The 23,006-nt window shown below is 39.6% G+C and overlaps 1 protein-coding gene across 1 annotated transcript in view; it reads left to right on the top strand.

Annotated features, from left to right (window-relative positions):
* The window catches only part of KIF26B (kinesin family member 26B), a 269,833-nt gene that overhangs the window by 74,929 nt on the left and 171,898 nt on the right, over window positions 1–23,006 (top strand). The window contains exon 3 of the mRNA XM_041404283.1: window positions 10,939–11,472. Coding sequence (XP_041260217.1) covers window positions 10,939–11,472 — 534 coding nt within the window. The remainder of the gene's footprint in view (window positions 1–10,938; window positions 11,473–23,006) is intronic.

Raw genomic sequence — 23,006 nt, 5'->3', positions numbered from 1 at the left:
TCAGCTTGGTCAGTGCTGGTGTAGTAAGTGTCTTCTGGATCACTTGGCACAGAAGCAGCCAAATGCAGGTTCTGTAGAAGCCATGGTGAGTGGAGTTGGCGCTCTCTTCTTGTCCTGTAAAGCCACACTCAGCAGCCCGACAGCTTCCATCCTGACCACAGCTTCTTGTCTTCCCCACACATCTTCCTGCACTCACCAGCCCCTCAAAGCCAGACTCTATCACCTACTCCTGGCACAAAATACCAGAACCTGTGCAATTCCTGCCTCAGCAGATGCAGGCAGAGTCTGCTGAATTGGAGCTGAAGCATATGCTGCAGTATACACATGAGTTTATAGTTTGGGTAGAAAGTCACACACTGACATAGTGTAATGAAATTTAGCAGGTATGTTTGCAGCAGACTTAAGAAAAACAAACTGTGTGTCATAACACACTTTCTGCCATGTGTGTTGGCATGGCTGAACAGTGCAACTACCCCAAGGCTGAAGAAAAGAGTTTTACCTGGAGAAAAGGTGTCCTGTGCACGGCAGTTTGTCCTTGTGCTGTATGTAAGGGAGTCGTGACAGTTACTCAGTTTGCTCTGAAAGTAGTTCAGAGTCCTGTCACTTTCATGAGTTTCTTCAGGTTGTTTTTTTTTTCCTCTTTCTTCCCCTTTGCATATTACAAATATTTATACTGTGCTAATAGAGTATAAGCTGATCTTGCAACTGGAATGGAAATCTGAAAACAATTTTGCTCATTAAATTATTCCCAGCTGGAAATCTGAGGTGTGCTCCCGCTGCTTGCCCTGTGTCCTAGGTGGAATAAATGTTCTTTCATGGCTGCTCTAATGCTTTTGGCTGCATGGAAGTTAGGGGCACGTGACACCCTCAAAGGTAGATTTTAACTTTTCTGGTGCATTTTTTGTTTTCATATGTCTGTAATATTTTATGCAAGCATAAAAATGGTATCAATATATCTAAACTGTTGTATATGAGAAATATGTAGAATATAATGAGATCAAAAGTGATGAAAGAAGTGTACATGCATATAGAAATTTCACTTCCAAAGAAGTTTTTGATGTTACACCTCATTTTAGGTGTTCCAGGGATCACAGACAGTAGTTATAAGTGATTTCATGTGCAAAAAAGAAGTTAAACAAAACCATAATTAAACAATTTGATAACTAGATCATTAACAAGCTCTTTATGCAACTGTGCTAATGGAACAGCTATAAACACAAAACTATATCTGGTTACTGTTTAGTATTACATCAAAGCTGAGGAGCTTTCACAAGCAAACATAACTCACACTGAGGTGGTGTAAAACTGTTAGAATTAAATGTCACTGGGTTCCACACTGGGATTTTTCTTTTCTCAGTTCACAGTATTAATAAAAACAAACCCAAGTGCTAATAAAAAATAACAAATAATATTATGCAGAGCCAAAGTGGTAAGTATGGTGTCAGTTAACCTGAGCTGGGATTTGTGTGCAGGGTGAGGTGGGGTGTCACAGCAGAGGGGCAGGAGAAGGGTTGGAAGGTACCTGCAGCATTTGGGAGCTGTGCACCTGGTGAGCCAGGTGAGCCTGAGGCTGGACTCCAAAAGGCTGTGCAAACCAGGAAGGGAGCAGGGCCATTGTTTTGCTAGCAGGAAAGGAACAGGATGGTGGTACTTTTCCCTCTCTGAGGTAAAAAGAGGATTTCCAACAGGCTGAGTCACTGAAGGGTAGTTTGATCTTGGACGCGATGAGAGTTTCCAAAGTCCTGATGCAGAAGGAAGCAGAACAGCCCTTCTGTGGGTGAACGGCTTGGGGCGAGAAGGAGGTGATAATGATACCAGGCCAAATGTTGCTGAAGGGGAAAGATTTACCAGATGGCAGTGAGACTGTGAGAGCCTGTATGGCTAGACAGCAGGGGACTGTGGCTGCCTGTGGAGCAAGTGCCTGTCAGTACCTGGTATGTGGCCTCTATTTAAAGCAGCAGCCCACTGCAGACCTGGTATGTGTCAGGGAGGATGTTTCAGACAGGTGGTGTCAAACCTCATTGTGGCTTACAGGAGGCTCTTATGCAACTTCTGTCCATCCAAAATACATAGCAAAATAGCATAAAGTCTTTTGGGAAAGCAGGGTGGCATAGAACTCATTAATAGGAAAGTTGTGATCTTCCTTCTAGGTCAGCAATTTTTTACCCCATCAATAGACCTTCAAATTGCTTGTGTCAGAAATTAGGAGAAAAAAATTCTTTCAAAGGTCATTGCCTCAATTTCTTCTCTTCCCCCCCTTCATCCCCTTCCAGTCTCACCATCAGCTTCAAGTAGGTATTTTGTCTTTTTGTTCTGTAGTCTAAAGGATTGTACAGTCATCTTAGGACAGTTCTCAGCATCTCAAGATCTCTTGACTAACCCTCCAGCTTTCTCAATGCCTACTTGCTTGATCCTGGGTGCGTTCCCTTTAAGGAACTAACTATTAAAGAAGGCGTGTAACAGCTCTGGGCGTACTGAGTTGCATGCTTAGTTGAGAGAAAAAGGTGATGGAAGTCCCCAGTCAACAATATTAGTGTGAGATGTGACTGCCACTGAGTGGTAGGAACAGGCTTGTGTGCAGCTTGGAATGGTCTGCATGTATAAGAATTTGAGAACCAGTGCAGAGAGAAGACTCATTCCTGTTTCCAAATCACATATGCTTATCAATCTGAAATTGAAACATAGAGAAGAGGCAAATACGTTTGTTTTTCATGTGCTTCTGTCTGTGAATGTTCATGGGAGAAGCCTCATCATTACTGTGAAGTTGTCTTTGTGATCTCCTTTCCCAGTGGTCAGGAACAATATTTATTTTCTTTTTTCCTAGGTGGCATGCAGATAAGCTCCATCTGATTCGAATAAAGTGGGCAGAAATTTACCTTTACTTGCTAAGATTAAGATTTCATGGGTTGCTTGGTGTTTTCATGTTCAAGAACATGAAAGAAGATCAGTTTAAAAGTGTGAATTTCAAATGCAACTCTTCAGGTTTTAACCATGATTAGCTCTGTACTAAGACTTGCAATGCTCTAATTCTAATAATTCCATATCCTTGACATTCCCAACTCCTCTCCAGTCAAGCTGAGATGGGCAGAAATCTGATAGCATTGGAAAAGATACTGGAAAGGAGAACCTGAATGAATGTTTCTTGAAGAGAGCATATTCAAGATGAATGAAAGGCAGCTTTGCTGCACCTCATTGGAACCTCAGTGTGAAGTGGACGAAATGGTGATATTCTTTCCAAAAGTCAAGTGAATTAAAACAAACAGGAGAACACAATAACCCAAAATGAAAAGGAAGTTTTGAAAAGGCAGAGATCTTTACCCATTGTAAAAGCCATCAACAACTGTATCAATCCACTGACTTTTTTCCTTTTTTTTTGGTTATTTCTTCCCTTCCAGAACAGTGGTCTTGCATGCAATTTAAAGATAATAATGCTCCTCAGGGAGGCGAGAAAAGCATATGATTGAGCTGCATAAATGGTTAAAAAAAGCAGGATACAAAAGTTAGCTGAAGAGGAGCAAAAGTTTTTGGTTCTCTGATGCCTGTCAATTGTAGATGTGCTGAAGCTGAACAGATTTGTTTACAAAATTTTACATATTGAATAGTTCTTTTGAGATTGCTAAATCATTACATAAACCCCACAATAATCTTTCTAATGCTTATTTGCTTAAAATAAAAGATTCTTATGTTTGAAAAACAGTTACAAGTGGTTTTAGCTTGCCATAAACCTCTTTTAAATCAGGGGAACAGTAAGAATATAGGTGTCACAAATACTGTCCTGACCTTCTCATTTAGTTACCCCATTTCAGGAATGACAGCTTTTCGAGAAAGTCACTTGTTACTGTGTCAATAGTGGCTCAGTGCTGGCATTTGTTAAAGAACTCTAATGCTTTCCTCTCAGGAAAAGCAAGCTAAACTTTGAAAATTTGGGTGTGTGTCAGAAGAAGAATTGCTACTGTAGCCTGAATATTCAAAGAGGTTTAAGTGATCTATTGATTAGATGTTCATCAAGGCTTCTAATAATGGGGAGGTTTGAAAGGGTCAAAGAAAAATTAATGTTATTCCAGTATTTTAGCTTGTCTGGCCCATGTAGTCATAGGTCAGTCATGCTTTATGCTTATCCCAGATGAGCTTGAAAGGGTGGGTAAAAGGATATCAGCCGCATAGAACAATGTCTTTGTGAATGGCATCAGAGGGATTTTATGGCAGAAAGGTATAATATCTGCCACTATGGTGAGGAGTGAGAGTAACATTTGGTTAATAAGGCTGACAGTTTGTAAGCTCATGAAGGCATCTAGTCCTGACGATCGCTGGGTCAAATTTGTGGCTGGACCTCAGTTATGTGAAGAGGCAGCAATAACCACTGATTTCTGAGAGGTGACTGGAAACCTGAGCAAAAATGCTTTGAAATACATCTGGGCTCCATGCATGACACTAAATTGCTTATAGCAATGATGCACAAAAGTACCAGGGGATCAAGGTGAACAATCAGTTGAACACAAGCTCATAGTGTGCTCTGGTGGCTAAGAAAGCAAATGCAATTTTTCCATATCCAGTCAGGAAAGCAGAATGCAAAGAAGGGAGAATAGAGCTGCTGCTTTTTCTAGCATAAGGGTTGAGGTTTCTGCAATTCTGAGTTTGTTTCTATTCTTTGTTCTGTCAAAAGGGTGCTGACAAGTACTGCCCTTTCAGCAACAGCTGAGTTTTTCTGCCACATAACTGTAGAAGAATCTTCCCTCCAGGAGACCCTGTTATGGTGTGGCCAGAGACTGAGCAGAGCTATAGAGAACTGCATAGCAGAGCTCTTTGGTCAAGACTTGGATTTGCATCACTGAATGTGTGTTTAGATTTTCCTGCTGCTGTTTCTTCTCTTCTTCCCAACCCAATTAAAAATCTGGCTGCTGCCTAGCTATCGAATGCTAACACAAACACCTGCGTGCCAGATGTGTACAGCTGTAAGTCCGTCAGTGCTGATCCATCAGCAGAGCCATGAGCCAGCCCATGGAGCAATTAGAAAACACATTTTGGGTTTTTTTTCCTCTTCCTCTTTCTGTCCTATTTTTAATCCTCCTATTTTCCCAGGGTTTTCTGTCTTCTGCTTCCTGCTGCTGTGAGTTTGTAAGGTGAACCCTGCTCAGACTTGCTGTGTCTTTCAGATAAGAAAACAGCCTAAACCAAAGGAACACATTTTTCTGGCTGCAGAGTGGCTGGTTAGTACTGACAAGTGTTAAATTATAGAAGTCCAAATGTCAGCTGTATGTGCCAACTCCAGAGAAACACCTTGAAATACAAATGCTGTGAGGGTTACACCAGACAGGATTAAGACTTCATTTTTGAGTTCCCCCTCTTTCTGAAAAGAACTGGTCTCCCAGATGTGTTTTGGAGATACTGACTGTAGGACAGGGTGTACTCTCAATGCCTTTTTGAAACGAAAGGCTCAAGTCAGCAGCAGAATGTTCAAGTTTGACAGACAAGAATGGCAGTAGTTGAAGAGGTGAGGCATAATAATGCTGCGGAAGTTTTTACTACAGTTGGTAAGAGAGTGCTTTTGCAAGGGCTTTCTGGAAACAGGCTAATGTAAAAAGGCTTTTTCTTATTCTGCTATGCTTCCCTTATGACTATTCTCTCTACTGTCCTCAACATGGAGTAACAGTGGGGAATGTTGCTGCTAAAGGAGAGAGTTTCAGAAGGAAGAGAGTGAAATATGTTCTTTTCTAGTAGAGGAGATGGTTTCATTTGCTTAGCTGGGAGTGACAATGGATGGCTTATTTGAAGGTGCCATTTTGTGTGTGAAGGGTGACTTCAGTGGCAGGGAGGGTAAGGAGTATGGTCTTGCCCAGAGAAGGTGTCAGTTCTTGTGTACAGAACAGAGAACAAGGGAGGCCACCTTACTGCTCCCTTGCTCTTGCCCACGTGCAGCCACGTGCAACCTCTACTTACCAGAAGACCACTTGTGCTAGCGGAGATCCCGCCAACTGAAGTAGTTCACATGATTCAGTCTTTACTGAATGAACTGATTTTTATCCAAGGGCTCCCAGCTCAGTTTGATGGTGCAGTGCTGCTAATTTAGAGTCATAGTTTATATCCTGTCATGCTTATTTGAAGAAAACCTCCCGTTGACTTCAGTATTTTTGGACTTTTACTTTAATAGAAGTGGTGCCATTGTAACCATGAGGAGCTGGTTTTTTCAACTGTTTGGGCTCTGGAATGCTGCAAACAGAAAATCTCTCAAATGCAGCCTAGAAGACGATAGGGTATGTTTAATTTAGGATGCAGAGTCACTTGGAAAATAGCCTGAGTGCCTCTGAAAAGTGAATTACTAGTATAATCTCTTGATTGAGCTGGAAAGTACACCCTCAAGAGAGAAAGGAGAATGGAGAAGATTTTTTTTATTTTTTCCTTTTTTCTTTTTCCCCCCCTCATTCTTTTTTCCTAAATAGAGCTGTTGACTAGCAGGACTGTGTTTAGAGCAGAGATGTTTGCACAGTCATGGAATAACATGGGGTTTTTTATCAGGGTAAAGCTTCCCTCCTATTGAAGTTTCTTAATTAGTTCTTCCACACCCTGCCTGTGGAGTGGGAGAATCTGGAAAACTCACTCCTTCTTGGGAAGAACTTTGATCATTACTTTCCTCTACCTCTCCCCTTACCTTGTGTGATGGATTACACACCAGCAGTCATTTCTGCATGAACCCTTTCAGAAAGAAAAGAATTCTGTGAGTCTTCTGTGAGCATCTTCAAGCAGAAGCTGGCCTCCGTGATTTAGTTGGTATTGACTGCTTTGTCTTTCTGTGAATAGCAATGAGTAATATTGGTGTTGAAGAACACAATTTGTTCAAGAAGGTCTTGAGATCCATTTTGTATTTGATTTTTCTCTGAGGTAAAGACATAAGGCTACCATGTCTAACTTGCATAGGCTGTCATTGACCAAATAAAACACAGTTATGTATGAAATCTTAGTGAGTATGACCCATATGAGTATCTACCTGCTGTAAGCTTGCAGAAGAGTAGGATGTGTATGAAGTATTTGTATATGAATCTATGATCAACTAGGTTCCTTGTAACATGTAAAAGTTACAAAGTACAGATTGTTCATCTTATTTCTTCTCTCTCTCTGTGTCCACAAGCTGAGCTCGTCTTGCTTTCATTGTGTCGCCTTTGTGAGCTTTGTGTAAATGTATGTGTGAAACAGAGGGTGTTTCATGCTGGAAGTGGTTGTTTGCTTTTTCTCTCTCTCAGAAGATGGGTTCTAAGCTGAATGGCAGGAAGGAAAGGATTTGTTCTCTTTGTCATCTGCTTTCCTAGTCATGGAGTTAGAACACTGTGAACACTATACAGCAAGGTGCAGATTTATGAAGGGGTATGAAAGAGGTGGAGAATGCTCCTACATTACCTTGTCATACAGTAATTATGCAGTTCCTTTTCCCCCATGATGTCAGGACTGCATTTACCCTGGTAGAGCTGTTTGTGTATTTTAGTGTTTCTTAACTAGTGCCCATTCTTTGTATATGTTTTCACTGGGTAAAACAAGAATTCCTCAGCTTACCTGTGATACGTCTCTAACACACAAAATTTCCTTCCATCATCTTCTTTTTTTTTAGTTCAGGAACAAAGATGAGAGATTAGTTACTGTCTTGGTGTTTACTTGACCTTGAGGACTCAATGGTAACGTGAAAAGGCTTCTTACAGAATAGCTCAGTGTGCACTCTGTTTAGTTGGCTTCTTGCCTCATGCATTTATGCAATGGTCTGTATTGTGGCTGATCTCCTGAAGCTTTCAGACCTCTTACATGGCTTCATTTGTTTATTATAGGAATAGGAGTTTACAGTAATGCTGTTTATACTAAAGTTGGGTGAACCATTGCAGCCAGAAGAGAAACCATCATGATGAACCTTTGCCCTGAACTCAAAGCAAACTCTCTTGTGATTTTTTAAAGTTCTGTTTCAGTGTCACTATGCTTTGTTCTGTCAGGACTGGAAATGAGTGCCAAAATATAAATGGTATTTTCAGTGTCAGCCTCAGATTTCATGAGCAAATCTGCTCCTGTGCCAGGGAGTGTGGAGTTTCTTAGACCTCACAGGTTTTGCTAGAGACCTAAATAACCTTTTTCAGCTTCTGCTGCTTTGTGCAGCTGGCTCAAAGCATTTATCCAGCGAGGCTTGCCCATCACCTTTGTATGGGATGAGATATTGGTTATTAAACTAATAAGCATTCCTGGGGGAATGTGTGCAGATGATGGTTTTCAGATGAAATACTGAAACAGCAAGTGTCGTGTATCTGCTCTTTGAGCAAGGCTGTAGGGATTGTTCAGCTTTGGCCTCTTCCCTGCTAGATATGTTGTAAGGCTGTCAGCCACTTCTGTGAAATTATAGTAGAGCTGCCTAGTGCAGAGTAAGGAAGTAAACTCTCTAGGCTCTATCAATTTTGTTTTGAGAACAAACTGTGACTAATGTCCTTGTGGAAGCTGAGTTTATCCAAATTTATTTGCTGTTCCATAGACTTTTCTGTTTCATATCCCAGATTTGGATCCAGTATTGAACTATCCATCTAGTAGATTATGATAGATTAGTAGGGCTAGTCTTGGGAGTAATCAGTTCAGGTTGTGCCTGTTTCTTGTTTCTGCTCCTGAGGAGGAGCAGTCTGCCTTCTTCTCTCCCTCCCTCTCTCTCTGTGTTTATTGTTGTATCACAGAACAATCCGATGTTTGTTTTAACACTGAGATGAAGCTGAATTCACTGCTGACCAGCACTCTTTAAAGTTGGTGTGCTACTTGAATATTTATATCATGCTGACATTTGCTTACGTTAGAGAAGGCTTTATTTCCTTGGAATATTTATCATAATATCCAGAAATTTTCATGTTCCAACTGCTGCTGGATCTGAATGTTGTATATAATTACCTGGGTCCAAGCCCAGTTGCTTTGGGGAAGTTAACTTTCAAAGAACAGCAACCACCTCTGTGGCACTTGCTAGCTGAAGGAAGAGCTGGCAAGGATTTTTGCTGCACTGATGTGGAGCAGCCTGAAAAGAAGACTCATACCTCACTTCAGCTATATAGGCAGCTTTGTCTAGCTCATCATGGGGAAAATAGAGAATAATTTCCTGGCACACCTGGCATCATGGAGTGGATGCCTGTATCTGATGTGATCTGTTGACCTAGTTATGGTCTGGGATGGAAAATGTGATTTGACATACTTTGCATCCTGTTTTTTCCCCCTGATTTCCACTGGTCCCACTCCCAAAGGTTAATGGGGAAGGGTTGGTGCAGAATCCAGTTCCTGCCTTCCTGACACACTTTGATGCTCTGACCCCCTTTGTGTGTGGAATAGAAATGACCAGCTTGAGGCTTGATCAGACCTCAGCCTCCTGTTGTTTCCCATCAGCTTATATGACTCTCCTGGGCTTCTGTGGCTGGAACTGCTCTTTTGCTGCTGTGCATAAGGAGGCACTGTGATTTATGAATCAATTAATCACTGCATGCTGAGGAGCTGTTCACGGTAGTTAAACAGTGAAAATAAAATGCTTGAGTCTATAATAAAGACGGATCATAATGAATATGACCCTCTACCAATGAATTCTCTCCCTCCCTATATTATACCCCCTATCCACTTTCCCAGCACAGCCAAACTATCAAGACATGAAATTTGTCTATCTCAATGCATGGGGTTCATCAAATTACTTAATTACTTAATAAGAGTGCTGTCTATTTGTGTTTTTTCCCCTCACACAGACATGCACTCTGATTTTGCTGCTAAAGCTGTTAAAGCCACAAAGATGAAGAGAAAAAGATTGATACTCTTGATTTTAAAACTTTTTGACTACTCATAAAAAAAAATCCACCAGTAAGTCTCTAAAAGTTAGGGAGGGGCAGCTGAAGTCTGTCCTGCCCGATCTGTAAAACCACAAAAATGTGGTGTGAAAATTCCAAGAAATATTTCCATAAAATAACTGTCACTTTTTGCTCTGTGCAATGTGCACATCATTGCTGTTTCTAAAACTGTGTGATACTGTAAGAACCAGGCCAGTTTGGTGACAAGCCTGCTTGTTTGGCTTCACAATTTGCACTTCAGTGATGGCAGTCAGATCAGAGTGCATGTTGCCCTGTGGGCAAGCACCACTGATGTTCAAATATCTACCCATGAGGTAAGGCTATGACACAAGAGGCTTTAAACCTGATTATGTGGCTTTGCATCAGAACTATGCTTTCAGACAAGAAAATAATTCTTTACAGATCATTGACTCTATACATGTTGTATTTTTTAAAGAAAAGTTTTACTTCTGTGTTATCAGCAGATACCCAAAATAGTGCTAGAACTTTCATTAACAAAAAGTGGTTTGTTTTCATTTGTTTTTTTCTTTTTTTTTTTGGCTGGAAAGTATATTCTTGGTAAGTGACTTGATCAGCTGTCCATCTGTTTTGAATTCTGAAAAGGATTTTTGAGAGAGTAGTGGTACTTTTTTTTGCTGTCTTTGAAGTGTTAAATTTTTGTTGCAGAGTATTTCCTGGGTTTTCTGAATACCAAAAGCTGAGGCTGATGAGTAGATGGATTTGTGAACCTTGCCACAAGTCCACCGGCTATAGTGGAATTGCTCTTAATCTCACCTATGTAACTAAGAGCAGATTTCATTCAAGCCAGAAATTAGGTGCAGTGGTGTGAAGCAGGTTAATTCCTTTTCTCTGCCATGCATTGAAGCTTGCACTGGATTTATAATATTTGCCACTTATCAGTAAAAGAATTTTTCCTTTCCAACACAATCTAATTTCTCAGTTTTGTTCAGCTCTGCTGCTGGCATATGTTGACTATATCTAATGGCCTTTGTTTGCATTCTAAGCTTATCTCATAAATTTGCTTTTGAAATGCAGTTATAATGTTTCACTGTGGAGACCGTGGTTAAACATTTCTCTCCTGTCCCCCCCTTACCCTTTTCTGTTTGATTTTTAGGACCCAGGTTTCTCTTCGGTGATTCATGAGAAGCTCCAAGTTCCCAATACCATTCGTAAGGCGTGGAATGAGAAGGACAACAGATGTGATGTTTGTGCCACACACCTGAACCAGCTGAAGCAAGAGGCCATTCAGATGGTGCTGACCTTGGAGCAAGCTGCCAACTCAGAACATTATGATGCCTCACCAGGCTCTCCCCCACCTCTCTCCAACGTCCCCACGTTGGTGAGTCCCCGGCACATGGGCAGCCTGCAGCCCAGGGACTGGGCCTACGTGCCTGCTCCTTACGCTCCATCTAATTATACAGGCTTTGTTGCCAACAAACACAGTGGAAAGCCCAACAGTCTAGGAATTGGAAATGGGGTGGAGAAAAAAAATGGCTCTCCTGGACACCAAGCCAAGGTCAGCTTTCAAATGGCCACCAGCCCCAGCAATGGCAATGTTCTCAACTCTGTGGCTATCCAGGCCCACCAGTACCTCGATGGCACCTGGTCTTTGTCAAGAACGAATGGAGTCACTCTCTACCCCTACCAAGTAAGTGTTCTCAAGTAACAGAACATACTTGTTTCCTTCCCACTGAAGCTGGCAGTGGCATACTAACGCTGTTTGCTCCTGTGGGGCAGAAGTTGAGCCGCCTGTGTAAGTGAACACTAGAACAAGGAGTGCTGTAAATCACTGTCTCCCTGATAAGGGATTGAGTTGGGGGAGACACAGATCAAAAGCAGTATTAATGAGAATACCTTCTATGAATTCAGCTGTTACTGATAGCAGAACCGAGCTGTTGTTTTTAATGGCAGAGACCTAATCATACAGTATTTTCAATTATTTGCTCACACAGTCCTCACTCACTTTCACTCAAAATACTCAGAACAGCAGCTGGGAGCCAGCCACCCTTGGTTACTCCCAAGAGGAAAGTGACACTAGTGCACCAGTGATTTCTGAGCTGGTATTCAGGAAGGATCCAGATGATCTTTTATTCCATCCTCTGTGTGTGTGATCATTTGGGAACACATAGCAGGCACTAACTCCTTTGACACGTTTTAAGTTGCCTACATTCTTGATGCAGCGGGTTCAATGGGTCCAGTAATCTCCAGATCCTAGCAGTTCTGGGAGATTTTTATGTCCTTTTCAGCATGTTCTTTTCCTCCTCTTTAGTCTGTTTTCTGGTACACCACACCTGTAAGTACCTGTAGAACCCATCCACGTCAGAGGGCACAGAAGAAGTTTTTTTGTGTGACAGGAGGTGGGCTTTCTGACATACTTAACTGCAGCTGGTGGGATTTTCAGAGTACCCAAGCACTTGCAGATTGTGACATACGCCTGTTCTTCACATGTTCTCACAAATGTCCCAGTTAGCTTCCTTAGGCACGTAAATAACTTTGGAAGTTGGTCTTTCTACTAAATTATGAACATATTGCAAGATAGATCCCTAAATTAATATTTAACTTTTATTAGTATGACTAACTGATATTATAGCCAGAAAAAAAGTGATGTTATTCATAAGCATTAAGATATTGTCATGCACCAAAGGAAACTGGGTAAAACCAGAAATGAAGTACAATTATTTTATCTGGAAAATATGTGACTTTGTGCTTTTGTGGATTTATGCTCTACTGAACCTGAATCATTTCTGGGTAGGTCAGTATGTGATCATAGTTTTGATCTAAGAAAAAAAATGTCATCTATGCTTCAGCTAAGAAAAAAAAAACTAAACGAAGAATGCACCTTAACAAATCTGAATAACTGTTATTTGTATTAGGAAAATTAGTTCTATTTTACTGCATTCACAATCTTTTAGGTTCATGTTCTGTGAAAATGTGGGTTTTGTTTACTTTTTATAATGATTGAATTTCCTTGATGATTATTTTTTTCTTAAAAATATTCACTAAGACAAGTCTAATATTCAGAATTGTCCAGACTGATTCTGTAGTTTGTGTCCAGTTACATTCTTCCCTACCCTTGATTTTCAATAACCTTGAAACAGAAAAGATTGCATGCTCTCAAGACACCTCTCAGCCAAAAAAAACCCTAAGCCAACACAAAACCAACCAAAAGCCCCAACAGTAAACAAACAAACAAAAAAATCCCAGATGAGCCTAGCAATGCTGCTCTGTATTAGAATATGTTGATTGTAAGTTTCACTTTTTCCTTTAAGATTCTACTCTCAAATGTTAAAATTCTCACTGTACTCAAGTTGCCACAGCTGAGAAAAAATAATGATAGCTTTTTTCCTTAAGCACACTAAAAGGATTTCAGTGTTTGTTTACATAGTATCTGTGTTAGAGTGGGAATTAGTCGAGTAAGAAGAAAAACTTTGAAAACTAATTTGTTTGTAATTTCAAATGTTGGTAAGATGCAAGCTTTTCTTTTTTTCTGCTTTTGTGTGCAGAAACCAATCTTGCTACACATTTTCAAAACATATTAGATTTCTGCCTCACATAAAAACATTTTTGTTATGCACTTACAGTTGCAAAACTCTGCTGGGGAAGAGCATGAGGAAGATGAATCTGTTATCTGATCTTAATTGGATCCCTTCTTGATTTGGAGGTGAATTAAAAAAAAGTGGTGCTAGCCTACTTACTTGTGAGTGTCTATGTATTAATTAAGCTTTCTTGCCTTCCCTTAAGAATAGTGATTAGAAAAACTTCATTGTGCATTAGCTAAGAGGAGAAGAAAATAATTTCTTGGATAAAAAGTCTTGCACTTCACACAGAGAAGAGCAGTACCCTTCCACATCATAATCTTGTTAAATAGACGTCCAGGGAGAAGTCAGTCTCATGGCTCTAGACTTAATGGCACCTGTGGTAGACATCTCCCATTGTAAATCAGCTTTTGTTAGACAGTCTAGATAACTTGAAAGAAATGGTTGAGTACCTTGAAAACTTATTGTGATGTCTTCCTTAAAGTATCATGAAAAAAAGAGAAAACATTAGTTTGAAAGTGACATTCTGCGGCTCAGAATTGACTCACTGCGATTTTAAGCACCAAAGATATTCCTGCAGCTGGAAGTTGCAGAAGTTACTCCTTTATTAGCGTCTTCCCTACCAGACTGCCTAAAATTAGAACCTTGTTATGGGCAGTTAATTACTATTTTTGTTTCAGTTCCAGTAGAAAACAATAAAAATAAATTATTATAAAAGGGAGTGTTGTGATATTGTAAAGTTCAACTGCTCCAGTAGTTTAGGACAAGTCTTAAATGCCACTATTCAATTAATTTTGTAGAAAGAGAACTTTCCAATGAGGAGTAAGTAAAACATATTGGAATTTATACATTACCAGCTTTAGTAATGTACTATATTGTTATTGCCTGTATAATATATATTCATATTAATATTGTTAAAAATCTAAAAAAATTGAACTGTACCAGATTTAACTGGCAATGCATGTCAGATCTAAAAAGTTTTCTAGTAATTTCATGGATGCATTATCGGAACTAGTGAATGGGGTCTCCTAAGAACATCAGAGGAATAGCTGCTAAGAATTTTTTAGGCAAAACTGATCCTACCTGGAGACGAGGAGATGGTGCAGATGACCCCATCAGTCCCCACTGTGCCTGTTTTATATGATTCCATATTTCGGCACTCCTTGAAACAGAAACAAAAATCTGCTTCTAAAGATATGTGATGTCCCCTAGGCCTGACTCAAAGGGGGCTGAATCAAATTTTGTTGGTAGGTCCTTTTGCAAAACAGGGAATCAGAGGCAGAGAAATGGAATTGGTTGGTCTTAAATGAAGACCATTTCAACACTTCTATGGAAACAGTAATGATGAAATGCTCAAGGTAAAAATGACTTTTCTGTTTAATACATGTAGAAAAATACCAGCCAAAATTGGGTAGAATTTGATTCAGTCTGAAAATAGTTCTCTTTCTGTGCTGGTCAGCAGGTAGCATTTGTATGCCTCGTGGATCAGACTGTTTTGACACTTGTAAAGAGTTCTGTGCATTTCCCTATCTTTCAAAGGGATTTCAGTCCTTTTCTGCTCAGACAAAACTCCTTTAAATTATTGAGCTTTTACCTGAGAAGGGCTGTAATTATTTGTGCAGCTGCTGGTGTGAATTACAGGATACCACAGTCTTCAGTACACTTTTGTTACTTACCAATGATTACTGAGCAATTCCAAAGAGAAAAAAAACCTTCTGGGCCTGGGATGCTAATGTAGGAATGAAAAGTCCAAATTCCTTGATGAAATTATTGCTTCTTGTCATTTTCATAGAGAATGCAATATTAAATTTAATGCACAACACTTTTATTAATTTATTATCACAAGCTGGTAAAGTAGCTAAAACAAAAACACCACATTAAGGAATAAGCTTTTAGTCCTTAGGAGTTCAGACTGGTTCAGGGTTTGCTTTCAAAGGGAAAGGAGTTGATGATAGTCAATGATAATAGCTAGATTAAACTGGTTGCACTTTTTTCTAGAGTCAAAGCCCTCCAATTTTTACTAAAATGTTAAATTACCTGCTTGGCTCTCATGTTGGTGTGCCTTTAAACCAACAACATGGTGTTAACTTCATCATGGTGGTAGCCCCAAAGCATAAAACAGTAGGCATTTCCTTGGTCTTCTAGTTACCCTCCTGGATCTGCACGAAAATCTTTCATGTCTTGAAGTAGATAATTTCAAAGGCAAAGAAAAGGAAATTTAGAACAGTGTGTTTGGTAGATTTGAGTGACAGGAAGGCCAGAATGAGCCCAAGAACTGGAGAAAGTCAACAGTTCCAGGAACAATTTAGGCCATAAAAGGGAATGATGGGTAACAGAAAATGTGGAGGCTGATGTGGGTGAGCACCTCCTGCTCCTGACCTTGAAGCTGTGAAATTTGCCTTTTGTAAGCAACAAAACAGTGCATGTAAGGATTTGAGTAGGGGCATTGTGAACAGAACATATTCACAGAAAAAGTGTTCATTTCTCCCCTGCACTTAAAAAGATTCTTTTGACCAAAAGTTTGGAAAATTAGATCTTAAACTACTGAGATCCTCTTGGCCACAGGCATAATGATCTCAAGCCTTTTAAGAATTGTAAAAGGCTTTTTTTGTGTACAATTGATGAAAGCCTACAATATGTGCTTTCTGTTACCTCTTCATGTATAACATGTGTTTAGAAGAACAGTTCTCTGAGAATGTACCAGCTTGTTCTGGAGCATTGCTGTGATGAATGATTTGTTTGGAGTTTACTTAGGTCATGGCTGTCATATAACACATCAATTCATTCAGGTCCAGGCTTTTAAAAAAACTGGTAATGATTGGATTTGGGTGCAAGGTGGAGAACCAATGCTTGTGTGGGAGGTATTGCCATCCAGGATTTTGATGCTATGTTTTTTCCAAGTCTTTGCTGTATAATTTATTTCTCTTCCGTTTGCTGCTGTTCCTATTGCTTAGTGTTCAGCAGAATAAAGATAAAATGTTAATGATTGCTGCATTGGTGACAGGCTTCTAAGGCATATAATGCAAGGTACAGAAATCAAGTTACTGGCTCCATTTGCAGACCAACAGGTGTCTTCCGTAATTATTCCATGCTTCCTAGAGCCAGACCTATTTTACCAAAGCATCTTAGCAACAAGAAAAAAAGATTTTTATACTGACCTTTCTAGTATTATGTTCTCCCGCAACCACTCACAATTCCCTGCGATACCAAATGCTGGAGGTATTTTGCCTTTGTGCAGTTAGGCTTTGGTCCAGAATTTCTTGGATGGCTTATATTTCAAAAGCAGTTCAGTCACTGTATGTATAAGATCCATGTTTGACTATAATGGCTTCCTGAATGTAGTAAAAACCTTTTTGTTCCTGTAACTGCGAGCTCCTGAATGATGATGCTGAGCAGATGTGTGCAAATTCATGCACTGATTTTTTTTTCATTCTGTGACCTGGACTCTTAACAAAGTGGCTCCATAATCAGACTATACACTGAAAGTGCAAGAGTTTTATTTACCAAGATTGTTTGACTGGGCCAAGAAACAGATTGTCAAACAAATTCGTTGGCAGGGAAATTATATCCTTGCTTGATTATCTCTGTTGCCCTCTTCCCCCATGCATTAGTTGTTATCTCTGAAGTCGTTTTCCTCTGGCTAAAAGCCTTTTAAAACCAAGTCACTAATAATTAGCTATGACCCCACTAAAGTCAGCGTATGTCATCAGCTGACATTTTGCCATGATTGTTTGATCATCCAGTTTGTATATTACAGGAGTTGGCTATTTGCATTTCATTCCTCCTGTATACCCCTTCAACTAACAGCCCAGTCGTATACTGCTTTTCTAATACATCAAGGGGGGAAACTGGAGTCTATGTGAACTGTAGGTGAGGTTTATTTTTTTGTATTATTCTGATATGATTTGATCTCTTATGGCATTTTTATGCATGGCTTAACTACCTTAGAATCGTTACTTTCTCCCTTCATGATACTGGGGTGACCAAGGGAAAAAAGAGGTAAAGGGTATCCCATGGACTGAAAAGAGCTAAATAGGCTTATCCCGTGAATATGAAAACCCCGTGACTCAATTGTGATGTGAGGAAGAAATCTGGACTTTTATAGGAGTGAGTTAATCCTGCAAATTAGCAAAAGCCAGAAGATCACAATTAGCGAGGATTTGTAAGTCTTGGTTTCCTTCCCTGCTTGTAGATTAAGGATTTTGTCCATGTGAGACTAGTTTCATTTCTTAAATAATAGCTGTGCTGATTGCTTGCATTAATTGAAAAAAATAGAAGCTGAGAGGAGGTGTTTCAGCTGTGAGAAAACTGATGTAGAGAGGGGATAGAGAAGGGAGAAGACAAACTGATACATCAAGGCAAAATTGTTCTTTTATTTCCTATGATATAAACAAGATGGGAGAAAAATTGTCAGCTCCTGCTTTATTTCATAGTTTGAGAACATAGAGAGCTAGTACAGCCAATCTGGAAGTAAAGAGGAATACACTTATAATGCAATGTACAGTTTTTTTGGAAATTATTAGAAAAAGTATTGAGGCCAAAAGCTTAGGAAAATTCATAAAAGGATGGTGTGTGTATGTGGGCAATAAAAAGGTCCCTTCTTTATGATATGAGGATAAAAAAAGTGGGATATAGATTAAGGTATTTGGAATTTTATAATCTGTGGAGATGGTTTCTTTAACTACATACAATGTAGGTAAGGACTAGAATTTCTGAAACTGCCACCGAATCTTGCTGGCACAGGTATAACTGGGTTCCCTGGGAGGAGGATACTCAGGGCTTAGATGAACTCTGTGTCCCTCTGTTCTGGAAGTGGGTGAGAGGTGCTGTGTTGTGGAGGGATGCCTGTGATAAACAGATCAGAGTTTTCTTGGGTTGAATCATTCATCTGAGAAATGTTTTGGTCTTTACTTTTGCGTAAAAATTCAGTCTTGTGGGTGATACTCCTGCATTTTGCTAATTCTTCAGCATTTATTGAAAAGAGAGAGGAAAAAGAAATGCACTAAACCAAAGGCAACTGACTCTAATTGAGATCAGAAGGAGGAGATGACAAAGGAATTGGAAAACAATTTTTAGGAGCTTCCCTTTAAATTCCTAAGGGATATTACTCAAAAAGGACACAGATCAATGTACTGCCTCATTGACTAAGACATTTGCTTCTCACATTGCTTTACACAAATGGGACATAGAATTAAAATTAGATTTAGAAACACCATATTTTTGTGCCTTTTGTAGAATTCTGTTTTTTGACTTCTTCTTAGAAAAGTATTTGCAACTTTAAATATGAAGAAGTATCTTACTGTGCAAAAAATAAACTCACAAAACCTTTTGCTCTGATACTATGCTGCGCTTATCGGAACTGAGGAATGTGTGGCTAGAGACTCGTGTAACTCTGAAATGTGGTTCCACAGAGCTATCGTGGAAAACCATTGTTTTCTTTTCTTTTCTCTGAAGTGCTTCTGAGATGGCATCAGAGAGGGAGCATCAACTTCTCTGTTGGGCCAATTCTCTTTAATTCAGTAGATTTGAGTTAAAGTGGTTGGTTCTCCACTTATATTCCAGGGCACTGAGCACTTGAGAGATGGGTGTTGTCAGATAGAATACATTTGGCACCAGACCCTCTTCTGTCTCACTCCAGGATAATGGCTTTGCAGCTGACATGGCCACGTTGGTGTAATACAGATAAGACTGAGCAACATCAGCCCTGTAAGATCTGATCAGCCAGAGTGTGACAACAGCTGTGGTGATGGGAGCAAATATGGCATCTGGCACTCAGAGGGGCCTCCACTTCCCTTTTGGGTTGGTGAATGGAACTTTTTTTCTCCATACTCTTCTTGTGTCACCCTGCTCTGAAGGGTCTGTTGGAACTGCTCTTGACAAATGAAAGCAGAAACCTGATTGTCCAGCTTCTTTTGAACTTTGAATGTTCAAGATGTGTTTTATGAAGAAAAAGAAAGAATTGCATCTGTACAAGGGTGAGGAAAAGCCCCTCTCAGCTAATGAAAACATCTTTTAAGTTTGAAAACTGCTCTGAGAAGAAATGAAATTGCACTTTACCTTTCACTTCCACATAACCTCTTAAGCAAAATTCAGAGCTGCTGCAAAGGTTACAGGAATGGTCATGACCTTTCATCTTCCAAGAGGTTGGGTGGTACTTGTTGTGGCTAATGTTGCTAGCAAACCTCAGCAGAAGGATCTGTAGCTCCCCCTTGTATGAGAGCACTGAAGTTCCCATCACATCTGTCATCACATCTGAGGGCTTGAGTTCTATACACCAGGAAAGTCTCAGGTCTGACTGGTAGATGTGAGTGTCAAGTGACTGTGGTACACCCGGTGCAAGGTCACACTTGTGTGCATTGGTGGGGGAGTGAAGTGTTTCTATTGTGAGAGCTCTTTTAATCAAATACATGCATCTGTCAAGGTTTACTTCAAATTGATACTTTTTTAACTTGGGAAAGTGGCATGTATAAGTGTATATTAAATAGCTGCCTAAATTTATGTAAGGGCTAGTGGGAAGGGCAGAAAAAGAATTAAAAGTTGGAGCTCTGCAACTCCACTCCAAATCACTTCTGCTTCCCTGAATTTGCTGTGGCTGCATGCTCAGTGTCACTGGCTAATTATAAAACACCTGTAATGTGAATCCTGCCAGTTCTTTACATCAAGGCTATTAATAAAAGCAGAGTTTAGGCCTGGTTTTGTAAAAAAACCCCCCACTTTTAAAAAGCATATAGTGATATACTCTTTCCTGTAAAAGATAGATGACAGATATGGTTTATTATTGCTTTCCTTCCTGATAGGTTTCAGGCTGCTGGAGCTAGGCAATGTAGCTGGATTTAAACACGAATCACAAGCACAGTCATCTCTTTGTTTTATTCTTGTATATTTCTCGGTTATTGCAGTGCCACGTAGAAAATGGAAAACTAATTCAAGTGCTATTAAAGACATTATACAGAGTGCATCACAAGAAAATGTAATGAGATACTATCAGTGCCTAATTGATAAGTCTCTCTGATCCCTGAAGACATTGTGTGAAGTTTGTTGCCAGTGTGCAGGAGGTAGAAAAGGATGTGACATGATTTGTAATCGTGCAATACTGATACATCATGGTTGTGATCAGAGACAGGACTGACAGGCAAAAATGCACTCCGAAAGCTTTGTCTGCATTTGGACCAGTTTCTACAAAAGTCATTTTGAAGAGTCTTGTAATGCTAGGTATGTTTAACTGAGGCTTAGTTTGCACACTTGTTGAGATTTCTAATACTTTTGCTTTGAAGTAATGCAAACCAAAAATAATATTGTTTGTAGTGTCCAGTAAATAATATCACAAGATACTATTCAAGTGACTTAAAAGAACAAATTACAAGAGCATCAGAGGGTGTCCTAAAGCTTATCTTTTTTATTTTACTTTTAGGTGTAAATGCTGAATGAGGGATCAAGTTGTTTTCATGCAGCTAAGTGCTTTGGAGGGAAAAATCTAGTTCTCATATTACTGGCTTTTCATTTTTTTCCATCCATAGTCACTTGTCACAAGGGTCTTGGCCTCTGTAATCCTAAATGCCAGGATATGCCATTTGCAGCCAGGATTTAGTAGCGATGCTTATGATCTCCTGACTGTTGTCTTGCACTTCAGAACCTTTGTAAAGATCCTTTTAAACATTGCCACAGCCAAACTTATCAAGATTTATTCCTATTTATGTAAATGAAAAAAAAAAGTAGATGAAATGCAGACACCTGACCTGCTTTAGTTCAAGATTTCTGGAAAGGGGCTTGAGATAGGGGTGTTATGTATCTGCTGATTATGAGATTTTCCCAGTCTCAGCGATGTGGATTTCTCTGCTTCCTTGTCCATTCACTGGTCAATCACCTTAATCATATATTAGGAATATTTGCTACTTCTCCCTGCCATCTCAATGCTTTGTCTCTGAAGCAGGGACAGTTGGCACTGGTGCAACGGGCCATTACTTCTGTGGCCTCTAGGCATTTTATGATTCAGTGAATATGAATAATAAAGCACCTTATTCCTCCTCTGTTCTCCGGTGAAGGTGATTTCAAGTGTGGCAGTGGAGGATTATTATGGCTTGGTTTCCTTTTGAGCACAAGAGAGTGGGAGGGCATCTGTAAGTTATAAATGCATAACAGAAATACTGGAAAACAACTGTTTTACTCCTCAGTGTCCTCTTCTATCTGCTGGAAAGTTTTATATGATTCATGATAAAAAAAATTATTTGATAATGCTATTGCTGCTAGTATTCTTTTGTCCAGCTTGAATACTTTGAGTATAAATGCCTCTTCATTATTTCTTGAAGAATCTCTAGATGTTACCAGAGAAAGCCAAAGGACCTATCAGTAGCCACAACTCTACTACAGCAAGAGTAGAAGGAGTTTGTGTTTAGGCCATTAGAGAATTTGCTCCCAAGACTTTTAAAATGTTGCATGGACATGGACTGGGGAAAAATGAAATTTTACTGGGAAACATATAATGTAAACCCAGTGGAATTGGTAACTATAATATTTTGCAGACTTTAAAGTCCATATCTCTAAAATGAAAAATAAAATACTTGGAGGGAGGAAACAAATTTTATTGTGCTATGCTATATGTGTTTAGAAGTGGATGTAGAGAAGGGTTGAAGGGATATGCCTTAGGTGGCTGCTATGCAGCCTGTGAAGAGATGAGGGAATAACCTTTTCTCCTGTTACACTCAGGACAAAAAGGGCCATCTTGTCATTGTGTGTGTTGTGGTTAGTTTTTTCTGTGCCTGCCTGAAAGAATCAATATCAGAGTGGATTATGAAACAGAAATCATAAGGGCTCAGAACAATTTGAAAAAACATTGGTAACAGGAGGGACTGACTAAAAATATCTTGCTGGTTGATTGTTTTTTTATCTTCAAATACAGCTTGAGCTGGAATTTTTATCAACTGCGCAGAGTTCATACACTCTGCCTTTTGCAACAAGCTGCTACTGTGCTTTCTGAGAAGAAAAGAAACTTGCAAATAAGGACTTTGCTTTAGTGGGATTCACTTGAAAGCATGCCCTTGGGAAAGAAAAAGACTGTAGAAGTTCTAAATTGACCTCTGAAGTCTTTAGGTTTTAGCATCTTTGAAACATATTTTTTCAAAAAACTCCTGAGCCCAGGATATATCTTTCTTGTTTACTGTGCCTTGATTTCTGCCTTCATAAAAGTAATTCCAGGAAATATTAAAATCCTTTCATTCTCCTACAGTACTCTATTTTTTTCCTAGGGAACCTTACAGTAATGCTTTTCTGCTGGAAAATGGAAAAAATTAGTTTGGAAAAGTAGTAATTTTTTTGTTGGTAGTTTTATAATCATCTATTCATGGTGGATAAGACTGAACCCTTTGTGAATGAACCCCGTTGTTCACCGGGGACACTGCAGTAAACATCAGCAAGCATTAGTTCCAGAAGGCTTGGTTATCCTGCATATGTGGTGCTGCTTTACATTTTGGAGCTGGTTCATGCCCATCTTGTATTCCATTTGTCCTAGGGTAAATGTCTGTGCAGGATGCCTTATGAAGGGTCTATAGTAAACCTGGTGAAGAGAAGGGTCTATAGTAAACCTGGTGAAGAGACAGTGGCACTTTTTACTTCATTTAAACAGATTACAGCACTATACTTGCACTGTGGT

The sequence above is a fragment of the Onychostruthus taczanowskii genome, unplaced genomic scaffold (genome assembly GCF_017590055.1).
Source record: "Onychostruthus taczanowskii isolate IOZ18803 unplaced genomic scaffold, ASM1759005v1 scaffold21, whole genome shotgun sequence".
NCBI classification, from domain to species: Eukaryota; Metazoa; Chordata; class Aves; order Passeriformes; family Passeridae; genus Onychostruthus; species Onychostruthus taczanowskii.
This window is presented reverse-complemented; position numbering and strand designations above follow the sequence as displayed.